This window comes from Poeciliopsis prolifica, unplaced genomic scaffold, assembly GCF_027474105.1.
Source record: "Poeciliopsis prolifica strain line A6 unplaced genomic scaffold, Auburn_PproV2 SCAFFOLD330, whole genome shotgun sequence".
NCBI classification, from domain to species: Eukaryota; Metazoa; Chordata; class Actinopteri; order Cyprinodontiformes; family Poeciliidae; genus Poeciliopsis; species Poeciliopsis prolifica.
Genome location: NW_026562705.1, coordinates 1 through 17,908, shown reverse-complemented (window position 1 = coordinate 17,908; position 17,908 = coordinate 1). Strand labels below are relative to the sequence as shown.

The 17,908-nt window shown below is 39.7% G+C and overlaps 1 protein-coding gene across 1 annotated transcript; it reads right to left on the bottom strand.

Moving 5' to 3' along the window:
- Positions 1–593: 593 nt before the first annotated feature.
- LOC129357887 (metabotropic glutamate receptor 1-like) lies at positions 594–15,858 on the bottom strand. The gene is made up of 8 exons (XM_055026835.1): positions 15,818–15,858; positions 15,512–15,747; positions 15,315–15,329; positions 12,172–12,418; positions 11,360–11,528; positions 10,560–10,686; positions 6,697–7,624; positions 594–5,496 (listed from the first exon to the last, which is right to left on the bottom strand). Exons 1-8 carry the CDS (start codon positions 15,856–15,858, stop codon positions 4,626–4,628), a joined length of 2,634 nt encoding a protein of 877 aa, XP_054882810.1. The 3' UTR covers positions 594–4,625.
- Between the last annotated feature and the right edge of the window lie 2,050 nt (positions 15,859–17,908).

Sequence of the window (17,908 nt, the reverse complement as noted above, 5' to 3'; positions counted from 1 at the left end):
CATGGGATTTTTAGATGATCAATTTCCACTAGGGCCCTTTGTAGTTTTTTTCTTTCTTTTTTTTATTTCATCATTGTCTGTTTCACTTGGTTTCGATTCGATTTTCTCCTGGTTCTGTTCAACTACTTGAGCTGGCAATATGTTGATCAGTAAAGCTTCTTTCACTCTACTACTCACTGGAGGCAGTGTAGCATGCGTTAAAAAAATATCTACTCAATAAGGCCTTGGTCTGAATATATTGAACGAAAAACTGTGGATCTATCTCGGATGTAAAATGTCAAACTTGAAAACAGAGGTAAATATTGGCTCTTCCTCCGGGTGCTGAAAAAACTGCTTTTACTTGACAGCCGAAGTGAATTTTCAAAAGGTCAGAAGCCTATTCACAGATAAATACACAGCCACCCAAAAACATTCATAACTTTTTAAAATTTTGCTAAGCTGCAGTGAATTTTATCAGGGATTGATTTGACCCTCAAATACAATGTGGTGCACAACTATGAAAAGGACTCATGGTTTTCTCATTTATTTTTCAAAATAAATACGAAAAACACCCACACAGCTTGAAGCAACTTTATTTACTAATTAGGTGTCTTCTCCAGGCAGCTCGTTTTATTTAAGGGTGTCAGGGTGAATTGGGGTCGAATGTAACACACAACATGTTTTTCATATTTTTATTTGTTGAACTTTTGAAACCATGCATCCTCACTAAAAAATGTGAGGATACCACAAGATCTGTAAAATGAATTCACAACAGTCTGTTGTTTTTCTCTGCACCCAATAAGTCAATAAACATTTTCTTTTATAGTTGCTAGATATTTAATCTGCCAATGAACTTTTTCACGGAAGGTTCATTGGAGGGTAATTTGAAAACTGCTGCTCTAAAATGAGAAATAAATGTTGAAATAAACAGCATACAAAATCTCTTTAGTTTGCTGAGGACCATTTCTTGTGTAATCTTAATTCAATTATCAGAGATGTTAGTTAGCCTCACCATGAAATAGACAACAAAAGGCATAAAAAGATTTAATTCACTCCATTTTGACAAGTATAATTCAAATGATTGCCAACAGTAAATACAGTGTAATGATCTGAAAATAGCTTGGTTACTTATGGTAACAGAAGCACTTCTCTTATTTTATAACAGCGATAGACTTTCAGTCTAAATATTTAAGAAACTGATAAAAACCAGAAAGTCTTACAGCTATAGTCTTCTGTCTACTGTTATACTGTAACACATATAGATACAATCTGAATACCAAATTATGATGCACAATTCATACATTCACAAAACAAATGTACATCAAATGACTTATAGTCATACCTAGCTCTGACATAAGACGTATTATTATAAAAGATACAAATTTTTCACTTGATTTACACATATTTCAAGACCATAGAATTGTGTCGAACGTATAAAAGACAAGGTTTTAATGAAAATGTGGCACTTGAAGTTGTCCTCTGCTACATTCATGACACAGTCCTGTGGGACAGATAAATAAATATACATTTTTCAAAATAAATAAATAAATGTAAAAGTTCACTTAAGCAATATTTTGACCATTTGGGTAAATTTTACATGACAAAATATGCCTTTGTGTACGCTAAAGGAGGAATAACATCCACTAGCTAGCTTAGCATCTCTTAGCTTAGCATAAAACTAGACAGGCCTTGCTCAAAGGTCACAAAAAAAATCTGCATACTTTTTCTAATGTTTTCTAATTAAAACATCCAAGTGTTAAAAATGTTAGTTTGTGCCTAGTCATATTTAGCTACATACATAAAGACCAGGCTGTGATAAAAAAACAAAAAAAAAACATGATGTGATCAGTAGTAATGCAACAAAATATGGAACTGGAAACTATAAACTCAGTGAATCCATCCATCCATCCATCTGTCCCCACAGATTTCTAATCGTTTTTACTTAAATTCTAGAACAAACAAATTTAATATCTGACAGGCATGAACAGAACAAAACCAAAAAGGAGTTTAATTTCCTTTATTAAAGATACAAATCCATCTAAGGTGAAAAAAACAAAAGCAAAAAGATTGCTCATGTTATGAAGTAGCTATTATTAACCACATTTCCAGCATCAGTTTCTCTAGCAAAATATAGGGATTACTGCCAAACCGTTCGACTCATGACTTGATTGAGGTACGCCGAAAGACTTCAGTATTCTGAACGCTGACTGCATAATCTTACAATTTCAAGAACAGATGGGAAATCAATGTCAATGACACCGAGCTGTCTGGAAAAGGCTACAAAGCAATTTGTAAGACATCGGGAGCCCAGACAAAGAAAATGAAAGACATTATCCACAAATTGGACAAAACAGGACATTGTTGACTCTTCCCAGGACTGGGTTCAAGACCAGACAGGTCACAAAAGAGCCAAGAAGTTGAGATCAGTTTTCACGGGACAGAGCCGAAGCAAAAATGGCATCCAGGGCAGAGTTCTAAGATCAGAACCAAAATGACCACATGTCTCATGTTTCCCAAACAACCTCCCAGTCATCCCCAAGAAGACACATGGGAAATTATTCTGTCGACTGTTGAGACAGCAGTGGAGCTTTATGGAAAGTGTCCCATTACATCCGGAGCAAAACTGACACGCCACTACAGAAAAAACGACATGATACCAGCAGTGAAGCACGGCGGTGGCAGTGTAAAGCTCTGGGCCTGCTCTACGGGTTCAAGGCCTGGTTTTAGCGTTTCTCAGCACTGTACATTCATTTTCAGCATTCACAATTGGCAACAACAACCAGCCTTTCTTGCAGCTGTCATAGCTGTTGTGTTCGGCTGAGACATTGTGAGTTTTTACCCTTTTGAGCAGCAATTTTGTAATTAATTTTTTTGATTACTACGTGGCGCTATATGCCATGGGGCAATTTGTCATTTTCTACAAACCAAAGTAGACATATTGACTGAGATAAGTGTCAGTCAATGTTTTCCTATCTTTTAAATATAGTCTAATATAAGGAAATGTGGTTTTATGACTTCATTATTTAATATCTTCCCACAACAGGTCGGCCATAGCTGTTGGATTAATCAGGGACATAATCTGACAGAATTCAATGGCATCATCTGGTCCAAATAGAGATCAGAAATTAAATACATAAAAATACAATTTAGAATCTTTAGAAAACAATGTTATTAAATTATACATGACCATTTTGGAACTACTTATCATAAAAATAATTAGGAGAAAAACTGAACTGACACGCAAAAGCCGGAGCACATAAGGGAAAAAAATAGCAATATGTGAGTCCAAAATGAATGTATTAGTTGATGAAACTGAACCACTGTTATTGATAAGAGACAGATTTTATAAACAAATCCCTGCTCATTAGTGAGAGAAAGTACATTTTGGTAATAAAGTCAGAAAAACTTGAGGAAAATGTTTTGTCGGAAAAAAAAAAGTCTGAAATTGGAGCCACAGATTTCTTCACCATTTTGGTGAAGAAATTTTATACATCTGGTTTTATGCTAAGCTAGTGCAGAACTCGTGCAGCCTGGCTGCATTGTTCTTCAGGTTAAACTTCTACGAGCAGCTTTTTCTTCATCTCATCTAATCCTACAACAACATAAATGTGACAATCTACAACCCAACAGCTGCTTAGATCCTCCTCTTCTCTGATGAAAGACAGCAGTCACAATGTGTAAACACAAGACACATTTTCCTTAGCATACTGTCAAAGTGAATAGTCTTACACTGGAACTATTGTTAGTCTGGTTAGAAACCTGTTTTCAAATAAATAAATAAATAAATAAATGTACATGTATTCATTGGCAAGCTTATTCAATTGTCAAGTAAAGGCAGAATCTACTTAAATGTAAAATATTACATCAGAAATATACAGCATGTTTGTAAGATCTTTCACTACTCCATACGGCGTATTTAATTCTTATAAATTGTAGGAACTTAAGTAAAAGCTATCGTGGGAAAATGACCACAGAGTGACTTCTTCCTTATATATTATCACATACAGCGCATGTTGATGTAAACTGGAATAAGTAGCAGAACTCTTAAAACTGCAGCATGTAACTTTCATAAAAAATATTTTCCACATGTCTGTTGAAACTGACGCTATGTCGTGACAGTATTGTTTGAAGATGATAATCTGTGAAAAAAAAGGATCAAGCTCCTCTGCCTTCTCCCAGTGCTATGGAGAAACCACCAATCTGAGCCAGGAAGAGGCTCTTACCGTTGTTAATCACCCCTCTGTGTAGCGCTGCTCATTCTCCCATTTATCTCCCCCTTCTTGCTCTCTGCTATGCTACACTGAGCACAGTCTGTCATGAATGCTCAAGCTGGTTAGGGTGGCGACTGATCACTGCGATAAATGGTTTTTCTATAACGGTGAGGTGTTTCTCTGCCATTAGCACATTTAGTAGAGTGTACACAAGGATGACTGTCAGCGCTAGGAACCTCCTCCTGGCTCTAATTGGTTGTTTTTGATTAGGAGTGGTGCATTTCTTCAGATGATAATAGTAGCTCATGGAGAAGTTGGAGATCAATTTTTTCACAAATTGTCTCAAACCATACTGGCACAACATGGTGACAGTTTTAACAAAAGGCAGTTTTTATTAAAGTTACATACTGCACCTTTAACATTTAGGGCATCAAATCACAGAGTCGAAGCGCTCTGCTTGTAGTCTCCAAGAATGACAGAGGCATACGTCACATTTGGAGGTGTGCACAAGACAGACTCGGACACTGGTGAGTTGGGAAACGGGCTTACTGGGGTACCAGAGCGATCACGGAAAGGGGACGGAGGCATTAGGGCGACGGAGTCCTCCATTGCTAATTTGACCTCAATCAAGTCCTCCTCCTCTTCCTCCTCCTCATCGTCGTCGTCGTGAATCTGGGTGTTGTTATACATGTAGCCCTGTAAGAGGCCAAACTGCTCGTTCTCCATTTCTTCCTCCTCCTCTAAAGGGGAGACGGGCTCCTCATCAAATGGGTCAAGATGGACAGGCAGGATGGGTTCCTGCTGGATGAGGTGAGCCTGGTGGTACACCGGCATGCCTGAAACAGCCGGAGGCAGGCGCACATCGTCAAAGAGCTCCTGGTTGTCACTGCTGAACTTATTCAGAACAATCTCCTCCTGCAGGCGGTCCGTGACGCAGAGTTGAGGGATAACGCTATTTTGCTGGAGACGCTCCAGGGAATAGAGCTCCACGTCCCCGGCCGCCTCTTTTGTCATGTCACAGGCTGGCATCTGTCCATGGGCCATCATGGGGGGAGTGGCGGGGGAGCTGTAAGTGAGCGGGTCGTTTTCGTCCTCCTCAGCTACATTGTACAACGTCTTAGTGCTGAGGTCTGAGAACTCCCCGGCAGTGTTTTGGTAGGTATTAGTTAAGGGTTTGATGACAGCCATCTGATTGGAACCTGCTTCCTGTCTCTTCACATGCACTGACAGTCTGTGCCACATATGATCCCCTTTGGGAGGATGTCTTGCACCTGGTTCAGACCATGACACAGACTTTCCATTAGAACTATGAACAAAATAAAGATGGCTGTTACTGCGCAGGAACCCGCAAAGGTGTAGAAGAAAAGACAGGTTCAAGTTCATGTCAGAAAATCATGCTAGTTTGAAAATAACTGGTTTTTATATATATTCTAGTCTAATATAAGTCTATAGGTGGTATTTCAGGGTATCTTCAGGTTTAATAGAGAGTTGAATTTAGCACACAAACGTGTCATAGTTTTAGTCTGAAGCTTACATGCATTCAAGATTGGCATGAATGTCAAGTAATGTTCAGTAATACATTTCAAACTTTCTTTTTTCTGAGTAGACGAACCATAAAACAAGCAATTTCAGTATGTTTAAAAACAAAACTTCACTGCACTAGATTGATTGTGAATTTTCTCTAATTGACAGATTTTAACTACACACGTCTACCACTATTTGGATAAATGCCTCCTAGTAAGTTGCACCTTACCAACTTAAACAAGCTTCCAGATCAATTCTAGTAGAATATTTGACCATTTGTTTTGGCAGAAATTGCAGAATTCACTTAAATGTGTTGGTACAACCGTCAAGTATGGTGACCGCAGCATAATGGATCTGTTTTGCTGCCAGTGACAGTGATGCATTGCAAATAGAAGTGGGAACAATGAAGGTTTATCATTACCTCCAGATAGGTAGCTAAAATTTGTGAAGGAGCTGGTGCTCACACAACACAAAAAGGCCAAACACACAACCATTGATTGGTCAGTTAATGTATATGTTTGAGCCAGTCTGGAATATATAAAGTCAAGGATATATACAAGTTGTTCCTCCAATTCTTGTGAAAACCAACAATAAAAGTCAATTATGAAAAAATTTGTCATTGAATGAATGACTAAAAATTTAAAATAGACATTTATGCCAGTGGTTAATGTATGCAAACTTCTGATCTGAGATGTATTTTCTGGTCTGGTCTTTAGTCCAATGAGTCCTGTAGAAACCCTTTTTATGTATTTTTTTGATCCCTCAGCACGTAGGAATGCTTGTTTTAAATTGGCTAACAGATCAAAGTTTGACACGTCTGTGTGAATTGAGCGATGGCCTACATTTGCCACACTTTACAACAGGTGCCTCTCTGACAGTAAATACAGCGAGATGTCAAGCTCCCTTAGAGAGGGAGTTCCAGTAAAACGAGCATCCCTGAGGTGCCTCAGGAGCAGGACTCAGACTCAATTAATGAACCCACCTGCCGTTCCCGGTGTTCTTCTTCCTCTTGAACATGTTGAGGAGGCTGTTGCTTCGGCAGGCGATCTTGCCGTCGCCGACGTGCATGCGCACGGCGTCGGACGTGGTGAACGCGCTGCGTACGTTCCGCTCTGGCTTTGCAATGATGATGTACATCTTTGGCGTGAACATGCACCCCAAAGCCACGGTCACGCTGAGGCTCACGGAGAACGACGTGGTGATGATCTTGTAGTTGCTGCCGAAGTAGATCGGCACAAAGGCGAGCCAGATGATGCACGTGGTGTACATGGTGAAGGCGATGTACTTGGCTTCGTTGAAATTGGCGGGAACGTTGCGGGTCTTGAAGGCATAGTAGGTGCAGCTCATGATGAGCAAACCGTTGTAGCCCAGTGGTGCCACAACGCCGAGGTTGCTGGTGTTGCAGATCAGAAACACTTCTCTGATGCTGGGGTAGGATTTGATCGGTTCGGGAGGCTCCATGATGATAAGCGTAACTTCCAACGTCAACTGAAGACTGATAAGTATTGAGGCGATGACCACCTGAGCCCACGCGCTCATGAACCTCGGCTTCCTGGTGCAGATCTTCTTCTTGCTTCCCGCCAGGATGCGAGCGATGCGATTGGTTTTGGTCACGAGTGCCGAGTAGCACATGGCGGCCGAGAGACCGACGAGAAGTCTCTGAAGGTAGCAGGACGCCACTGTGGGTCGCGCTATGAGGGTGAAAGGGCACAGGTATCCAAGGAAGATCCCAGCCAGGATAATGTAGCAGAGCTCGCGGCTGGATGACTTCACCACAGGCGTGTCACGGTACAGGACGAAGATGAAGGCAACGAATGATGTGACCAGGATGCCCAAACAGGAGAAGACAACCTGGATGATGGATTCTGGATTGCTCCACTCCAGGTAGTGCAGGGGAATTGGTTCGCAACCTGACGGGAGAATACCAGCTATTTTACATCGTGTCACAGAATCACAAAATTCACAGTTTGTGAACAGTGGCTGTTCGAGTTCACCAGCAACATTATGGGGATTTTATGTGACAGACCAATATAAAATTTTATAGATCGTAATGGATTATTAGGTGCTGTTGCAGGATTACTGTTTCTTAACATAGGTTGTTTTTGAGGTTATACCGGAAGAAATCTTGGGATGCTTCTTGGAAGGGAGGGGCTGTTGTCAGAAGACGAGAAAGTTGGCTGATATCTCTTTGAGAACTGCCCTGTTATATTTGACCTAAATAAACCAGTGTTAGTTGCAAAACTTCTGTCTGGTGCTTGGGGGTCATAACGGAATATTACAATATTTGTTTTTTCAAATGAAATAAATTAATTTAAAGAAAATAGAGCTTTCTACGAAGGCAACAGAGGTTTGCAAAGAACATTACCATCACGAAGACCAAGAAAGACAGCAGATAGGTCAAAGAAAAGGAACATGTAGGCAAAAATCACAGCAAAATTACGTAAGAACGCAAAATTCCAAACTTTGAACATCTCAAAGGATGCTGTTCAATCCTCTATTGAAAAATGAAAGCAACATAGCCAGAATGCAAACTTATTAAGAAACTAACCCTAATTTGAGAGGCCAGCAAAAAAAAAAAGCATTTCTGAGAGGAGCAAAAAGAAATCCAAAAATAAATTAGAGGGAGTTGCACAGATCGACAGCTCAAGTGGAAGAAACTGCAAAATGCAAAATAGTATGTGTGGTGGAAAACTAAGGCTATACAACACCATTACAGAACTGTGTCAGGTTTATGATGTAGGAATGACTTTTATTCAGCAGAAACAAGATGAAGTCCTATTAGAGACTGCAAACGACTAAAGATTAGGGAGAAGTGTGTTGATGGACAACAGCATTAACATACAGCAAGAGCCCAAATAACAATCAAATCATATTAATGTGCTAGACTGGTCCAGTCAAAGGTCAGACCTAAATCCAACTTAGAATCTGTGACAAAACCTTAAAGTTGCTTGAGCTGTCTTGCAAAGAATAATGGGCCAACATTTCAGCCTCCTGATGTGCAAAAGTTTTGACTCAGAGAGCTGAAGGCAATTGCACAACAAACTTAGTTCTCTTTGTTAGAAATTTCTTTTTTGCAGCATTTAAGCCAACTACTTTGGTCAAATCATAAAATCCCTATCAATATATGGACGTTTGTGGCTCCAGCCTGACAAAATAGGATTATGTAAAATTGGCCATCAACTCAAAGATGAATAAATAATTTTGAAATAAAAAGCCCTTCAGACTTCAGGCTACTTTACACGACTGCATGTACAAGAAATGATGAGCATCTTAGCCAGAGAAAATACAGTAATTTCTAAAGTAGGTTTTTAGCTCAACTATAAATAAACGCCTTTCAACTGAGCCATGGCCAGGCTGGGCTGCAGCCAGGCTGGAGGGGGCCAAAGAAGCAGGACAAAGTAAGTAGCTGCACATTTCAGACATCAGAGTAAAATCACCTATATTTTTTCATTCGTAGAGTAGAAGGGGAATGTGGAATTTGTATGATTTCTAACACTTTTAATCTACACATAGACAGTCAAGGAGTGATCCGGTTTTGTTTGTGTAATCAACACTGTTAAAAATGCAGAAGCTTGCGTGTGATTAATGTGTTAAGAAGATGTCTTTTGTTTGGAAAGGCGTACAAGGCCTTGTTAAAGTGGGCCAGAAGAGTGGTAAGTGGAATAGGGCTGCTGTCGGATGAAATGGTGAAGATGATGAATGTGCTCTCAGGTGTCATGGGAAGGCAATGAAAATAGGACAGAACAGGTTTGGGAAGCAGAAAACTCTTAGCAGGACAAATTGTACATGGTGCAGTAGTTCTGGCAGGAGAAGTAGGAGCTTGGGGGAACTTTTTGGTTTTGTAAGTCAAGCAATTGTCGCTGCTTGGAGGCATAATGCCAAAAAAATGGAGACTCAGGCAACTAAAGTAACCCCAGTTTAAGTCAGCATGAAAGCAAACAAACCAAACATTATTTTTCCCCCTCTAGGGGGTTTTTGTGGGCTCTAGCATCCCTTATATGAAAGTAGGCTGACAGGAAAGGAGACAAGACCTGTGGCAAATATCGTCAGGTCCGGGAATCGAACCCGCGTCGAGGAATCAAGGCCTTCAAATGTGGGTCGCGCTATCCCGTACGCCACGCCCAACAAGCTTTAGCTTTTGTTTCTAATCAAACAAAAAATTTTGTTCAGGCGTAGCAGTTGGGTCCTCCATAAAAAGAAGAAAAAAATCTGATTGTTCTTGCGCATCTTCATCAATTTTCCTTTGTCTGAGAGCTTGGCTTAGATGGTGGACAATCATACCAAACACATCAAATCTGGTTGTGAAGTGTGTTATGCAGGAAAACATTGAGCTTCTGGAATTGCCCAGACTAAAATCAGATTGTAAATGTGACTATACTTAAGATTTATCAGTTACTACAAAGATAGTAACTGATAAATATCCAACTAGAATTACTTCAGAACCTTGATGAGACATATGATTTTTCTGAAACATGCATGATTCATCCAGATATTGGTGGTGTATGTATTTATTTGAGCTTATATGCTGTATGTTGATTCTATGTAGAGGAAATGCACAATGAATTTGAATCTGTACACCCAATTTGCAATTGAAGATCATTGAGTGCCCTTCACAAAACAAAACAAAAAAAATGAAATCAAATATAACAAAATGTGTATGACATTCATGTAGAAATTGAATGTATCAAACCGTCTGGAACGCCACACAGTCTTATTTATTTATTATCTGGTTATCTGGTACAATACTGATGGTAGCTGTTTAGATCTTCTATCGTCTCGTCTTCAAAACTGACAAAACTTTTGCAGCAGCTGTAAAAACAAGGAGAAGGAGGCAAACAAACGTACCCTCCAGTTCTTTGTCAGGCCACCAGCCCAGCTCACAGGCCTTGCATGTGAACTCGTCCTGCACATATTCATTGTCCTTGCAGGCAGTGCATATCCAGCAGCAGCTCACCTCCCCCTTTCTTATGACCTGTCCAGAAGAAACAAAGAAATTAAACTACTTATCAAAAAATACCATTGTGTGACTCTCTGCTGCCTGGAAAAAAAGGAAACCTAGTAAATATTTAATATTTGCTTTAAACATAGAAAATTTTAAGAAAGAAAAGCTATAAGTAACAAATAGGCAGCGGAACAATTATTTTTTAAATGTTTTACTAATAAATAACTTATTACAGTTGTGAATAACAGCAGAATTATTTATAGACAACAAAAGATGTCTAATTGGAATTGCAATGCTTTTAACAATCATTTGTTTTGTTGATTAATAAGGTGTCTATTTAAATTAATTGATAGGCTGCTAGCTAACTCCCTCACTGGATAGTTAACTAGCAACTGTCTAACTATTTAGATAGTTAGCCAACTATGGAGCTAGGTAGCCAGCTATCTAGCTCTTTAGCTAGTTAGCCAGCTATCTAGCTAGTTAACTAGCTAACTAGCTTTTTAGCTAGTTAGCTAGCTGTCTAGCTCACTACTAAGCTAGCTGGTTAGTTAGTTAGCTAGCTATCAACAAACACTGTACAATTAAACAGACAATTAAAGTGTGTGAATTAAGTATGTTTTTACTAATGGGAGTAGACAAAAACATTAAAGATGTCCGCCATCAGTGACATCTAATCACAGCGTGTAAAAGATGAGTCCTGAACCTTGATTTCTCCTTTGGAGCAGGGCTCGCTGCAGACGGAGCGGACCATGTCGCTGCTGTTCATCTGGATCATTTCATCGTCGAGGCTCAGCATGCCCTCGTGCCACGAGCCGATGTTGATGTAGTCATAAACCCCAGGCTCCACATGCTGGAAGTTCATAATCTCATACCTGAGTGAAGATGGGTCGGGAGAAAAATGATGACAAGGTGATCGAAATAATTTATAGCTAAAAAGGACTCCTTAACAAACTCTTTTTTCAAGTCAGTTTTTAGCCCCCATTTTGTGTTTTTCAAATTAGTTTATTTATATTTAGTTTATTTATATTAGTTTATTTATAAAATATTTCTTTATTTTTTTTACTTTCCTTCCCAATATATTTCTTGTGCATTTATAATGCTTAAGTACTTGACTTGATCAAGCAATTTTTTTATATAGGACAAAGATAATACGAGTAAATACAACAAGCAATTTTAAAATTGTAATTTAATTTATTGAGGGACAAAAAACGTATTCAGAACAACTGTGACATATCCATTTCAAAAACAATTAACCACTTCCTGAATCCAATAACTTGACTTTCCAGCCTTGAGGGCAAGTGTCAGTAAAAACTGGTAGTTTTTACTGACCAATTACATTGCTTTGGATGAATGTTCACCCACTCCTCTTTGGAGATTTGTTTTCATGAAGCCACATTGGAGGGTTTTCAAGCATGAACAGTCTTTTTTTAAGGCAATGCCTGGGATTTATATTGTCTATTAACCATAATTGCGGCATAAAACCATGCTTTCAACCACACACGTGAAGTAGCTTACCTTCCAGGCGAGTCTCCATTCTCATCAAACCATATGTCCTCCCCGGACACTCCTGTGAAGGACGTCTTGAGCAGAAACTCCAGCAAATGGCTTCCATCGATGGGTTTCATGTCATCACACAGTCCCACATAGCCAGGACAGAGGTGAGAGTGCATGTCATGCAGACCGTGTGCCATGGCGTAGATGGCATTGATGACAAAGCCCATTTTGCTGTCTTGAACATAGTTGTCTTCAAGACTTTCGTAACCTGCCCATAAAGGAGACAACAGTAAGGAATCTCTTACAAGATAAGCGTATTCATTTTTTAAATGGGAAAAGCTGTACAGTGCCTCGTTAATGCAAGCAGTAGCATGTTTTATGTCATCTCTCAGGTCCATATGTACCCAACAGGTTGCCTGGCAGGATGCAAGGAATTACAAAGGAGTGATAGGGTGCACACAGCTGCAGAAAATGTTCTCTGAATTCAAGCTGCTGGAAACATGTTCATTTTGTTTTTTTTGTCCTCTGTGGGAGACTGCTTTTAAGGAACTGGAAGTCTCAGAAAATGGCTTCGACGAAACCTTGTTACCATGGCAAAACTATTCATTCTTGGAGTCATGAGTCAGGATTGAATTAGAAATGGTCCAAGTCTCTTAAAAACCTGCACCGCATTGCCTCTGCATTCTGCTTGACCACCATTAATATGCCAAAGTCTCACGGGTTTTTCTTTTATTCAGCTCCCTTATTTCATCTGTCACTGTGGGAATTAACAAATACTTAAAAAATGAGTAACATCAGAGTATGATTTTTTTTTTCAAACACCCTATCAGTTCAGTGTAATGCAAGCTGGAGAAAGCAGTTTTTTAATTAAGCGTTTCACATTGTACTTACACCAACCTCTCTTGCGGCAATCTTTTTGTGTTAATAGCTGTGTTCAATATTTTGCATCTTCTCGCCAAAGGTCCCTGAAGTCTGATTTTTTTCTTCTTTGCAATGCAAGCTAAAGCAACTAATAATGATGCATTACAAGACTGCAGTCTTAACCTTCACTATCAGTACAAGATAGCATCATCCTGTACATGCACATGCCTTGGAAAAGTGTTCGTAATCCTTAAACCCTTACTTATGCAACACTTGCTGTGTTTTACTGAGACTTGACTTGACAGAATAAAATGTAAAGAGCACAGCTGTGAAGTGGGAGGTAAATAATAAATGGTTTTAAAATATTCTTGTAAATACAATTCTGAATAGTTCAGCACACACACTCGTTATTTCGAGAAAACCATCAGGAAAAGCTACATATGTAAAATGTCTGGTCCTTGGCTTCCACACATGGCTACTAATTGTGGTAGAAATTATGTCAAAACCAACAAAAATATATATATTTTTTTCTTTTTTAAAGCCCTTTTCTTTGTTGAACTGTTATATTTTGGCAGTATTTAACTGTCGTTCATTTGAAAATGTGGGTGATTTTAGTGGTGCCTTGATTTCAGCCAAAAGATGGATGAGTCCAGGCGTTCATGTTGCAGACCGGAGCACCAGCGTGAAGGCTGGAAGTCTGGCAAGGCTTATTCTAAGGCAAGAATTATTAGCGTTTCGCCTGACTAAGTATGATCCACTTCTGAACACAGACTGAATTTCTTTCCCTGAATGTCCATCCCTCCTTTGTGCCCTTCACCTTAAACTATGCTGTTAAAATCAAAAACGGTGTGGAAAGAAGAACAGAGTTCATTAGGCGTATCTTACAATTGGACTTTAATTTTCTAACAATAAATATTACTTTATTGTTTTCTGCTGTTGGTTTTTCCACCCCTTTCATCTCCTGTTATATGGGATCTCAATTACTTTGCTGAGAAATCATGCAGTAGTTTCTTGGGGGAAAAACAGTTTTCACCAGCTCTAAGCAGCAGGTGACGGTATTTCTTTATAAGCATCTCCTCCTGTCTGCTGCGCTTGTTGCAATAACGATTTCAAAACAGCTGCTGGGAAAGCTGCCTGTGCAAACAAACACATAAACAGTAACTACAGTCGGGTTAGCAGCTGGGTGAGCATCCGAAGGGAGCGACTGGTGATGACCTACTTTAGCAGCTTCTTGTCTTTGACGCTCGCTGCACTCATCAGTCGTGATGCGGCGATGTTATGATGTCTGCATGCAAGCAGAGGGGCCTACTGCTGCATGTCGGGATTATTCGGTTGCACGACAGCGGGACTTTGACTGCGTACTATGTGAATAGAGCAGCACGGTTTGTGTGCTCACATGCAAATTCAGCAAGATTCAGCCAGTTATTGGGCTGTTTTATGCGACTGCCTTAAAAGCATAGAGGGAGGGCGTGAGAGCACAAACAAACCCAATTATTGGGCTCTCGAAACCCCAAACAAAACATCCCAATAGCTTCATATATAAGAGGTCCACTGAGATTAATTGCGTCATTAATGTGTTTCAATTTTAATGTCAGTCAACCTCCAGGTATATTTGTGAGTTGAGCAGCTTTACGTTTCCATTCGGAAAAAAATAAAATGAAACTGAAAAAAAAATAATAATTCACTCACCATCTTGGAGTTCTAAACCAAAATAAATTAATAAATAAGAAATAAAAACAAAAATAAAAATGACTAAACAGCAAATGGGAACTACTTTCCACATAAAAGACGAAAAAAATTTAAATGCAATTTTTAATGCGTTGTTTATTTTTAAATTAAAACATGACAGCTCATAGGAGCAAACAAAAGCTTCGGGTTTGTGCATCAGACCAAAAGCATTACAAGGGGAAAAAAAGTGTCATTGCTGCAAATAACATTTAACAAAAAGTGCAACATAAATCCACACAAGTAGAGCCAGAGGTGTCAACTGAGAAAAAATAAATAAATAGGTGTTGCATGCACCAATTTATATTTACGTTTATCAGTTTCTGTAAACGTCATTTATATCGAGAGAAAATCTTTTTTTTTTTTAAATAAAAGCCTCATATTGTTTGATTAAAAACGTAAATATATACACAAGCTTTTTGTTGAAAAAACCCAAACATAAATAAATAAAAAAGCTGTGTCATAAAAAATATATACATTTAGAAACATGCTTGTTGAGCATCATTTCAAGAAAACAAGAGGGGAAAAAGCTAATACATTAGCAGTGTTCCTTTAATAATGAAAAGCACTTAATTTACCTAGATCATCATCCTCTGTGAAAGCAAAGTAACACACAAATGAACAATATGAAAAGATTTTACCCTCAGGCAGTCTAATTCATATTTAAAGAGGTCGTTCCACTTCATGGGGCCTTTTGGCTCCTTCGCTCTGGCACTTGAACACATCACAATATTTCAAAGTGGCAGACTTTCTCTGTTCAAAGTAAACACACTACCTGAGCAGTTGCGCGCGTAGTTCAGGTTCTCCTGCGGGTGTCCGGGAAGGCGGCACTGAAAGCGGTGCTGCCAGAACTCCGGGAACCACGGGTTGCGCGTGTTCGTGCTGAGCTTGAGCTTCAGGAAGTAATTGTCGAAGGAGGAAACCTCCTCGGAGTGGAGCTTCACGGTGATGCCGCCGACAGCCTCGTGCTCGTATCCCTCCACCACCTCCACACGGTCCGCCCAGCCGTCACTGCAGGAAACGGCACAGTTAATCAGCCAAACTAATCTGAAGGCACACATCGACCGCCGCCATGTTTCACCGCTGGGCTTGGACGTCCATGGTGATGGCACGTGCAGACATGCTAGGTGGTGCTAGCAGCGGTGGTTATGGGCGCCATTTTGTCAATGAGACACTTAATTACTTTAGAAGTTAAAGAGTATTTAATTTAGATGTTCGCTTTGCAAATTCTGGTAAATACCGAAACTTTAAAAACAAAATTAACTATTTTTTTTATTCACATAAGACTAAATATTGGAAATATGTACAGAGAAGCCGCGTGTCATTGGCTTATGCCCTTTTTACGTAGTAGCGCGGCTGCCACGTGCGTGGCGTCTCACAAACACAAGCTCATGTACGTGCATTAGTAAACACGTGCTAATGTAGCGACAGGCTACACTGTGGACTAGCAGACTGGCAGAAAGTTTTCGCATCAACAATCGAAAAAGAGTGGTTCTCCATTGCCAGTGGGGTATCTGTGCTGCTGGCGTCAGGTATCCTGGTCGTATTTGCGGTAGTAAAATTCTCAAACACCTTGATGTCATCCAAAAAAGATGACATGAACTTGTTAGTTCCTCTGTCCATTGTTGTGGCCGATATTGGGTGAAATAAAGCGCCGCAAGGCTTTGTTTGTGAGAGTTGCGGCTACGTGGGATTTTCTTGTGGGCGGAGCTTGATAAGGTCCATTGGGGCAACATCCAATAAGAATGTACTTTATTAAATGACACACAACGCAACGTTGTTCCATTAAAACACAGACCCGCATGTAAATAACATATTCCCTTATTGACTACAGCCCTAAAATGAGTGAAAAAAAAGAAAACATACAAAAAAATAAATAAATGAGAGCCTGAGATAAATTCAGAGTTCTCTCAGATATCCTGCCGTGTTTCCACAACTCCATTTTCCAGTTTCCGAAGGGTGTGTGGTTCTCACTGTACTTGCCGAGAAAAGCCAAGAAAAGCCTCAGAGTCCACTGACACAATCACAAGTCCGGTGAGAATTCACAGATCAGGAGCATAGCTGTGCAGTCTGCCCCCATTAGATTCAAACTCTCACCCCGCTCACACACTGTGAGTCTCAAGGGGAAAATCTGTGTCCGCACTGGTCATAATCTCTATTTGCTGCATGTGTCACTTATTATGGCTAACGATCTGAAGAGCCCACCATCATCTTCTGCAATAACATAAAAACATGTTAAAGAAAAGACAGAAGTGTGTGCCATCTAAATGGAATACAGACGTGGAGCACAATCTGCATGAAAGATGGAAGTGTTGGCGTCTCTTCAGGTTTTCTTAATGGTAACTTTTTTATGCCTTGCATTAGGTTTGATTAATTTCTTCTGTAATGGGGCGAACAACAGCTCCAGTTAATGAGAAACCTAATTTTCCATGGGACTGTAATTGGGAGAACCCTGACTGCCACCTTGGCTGACTCTGCCACAGTGTGCATTATTATTTTTGCTCCCTAGCAGTGGTTACATAAGCCTAATTATTATGTTTTTTTGTAGGAATAAGCAATAAGATCTTCAGCACTTGCTGGGAACAACCAACACAGATTTTCCACAGTTTCTTCCTGGACAAAACTGAGGAAGCAGCAACCCGTAGCGTAAGGCAAAATACGGATGCCTGCCAGGCTTCTGCTAAGTACCGTGGTTTGGGGGGACAAAATGCCAATCCTGGACGTCTTCACTTTTTGTCACAGTACAACCACAAACTTGGATGTGTTTTATTGGGATTTCATGTGACAGAGCAACACAACGTAGCATGTAACTAAGAAGTAGAGGGAAAGTCTGAATGGTTTACACATTTTTCACTGATTATCTGCAACTTCCAGGTGTTTTGGGGATACACCTCTAACAGGTTTTCACGTCTAGACACTGAAATGGCTTTGGTCAGATTAGCAAGAGAGTTTCTATGAACAACTATTTCAGTGTCAAAAATTGCCACAGACTTTTGATTGGATTTACTTTTGACTTTATGTCATTCTAAAACAGGAGTTGATCGAAACCAAAGCTTTAGCATTGCTAAAAGCTTTTCTATTGTCTCAAGTCTTTTGTTGCCTCTTACAAGTCTTCCAGTTGCCCTGAAAACATCTTAATCCATCTTTTTTTAATGTCTTAACTACCACACGT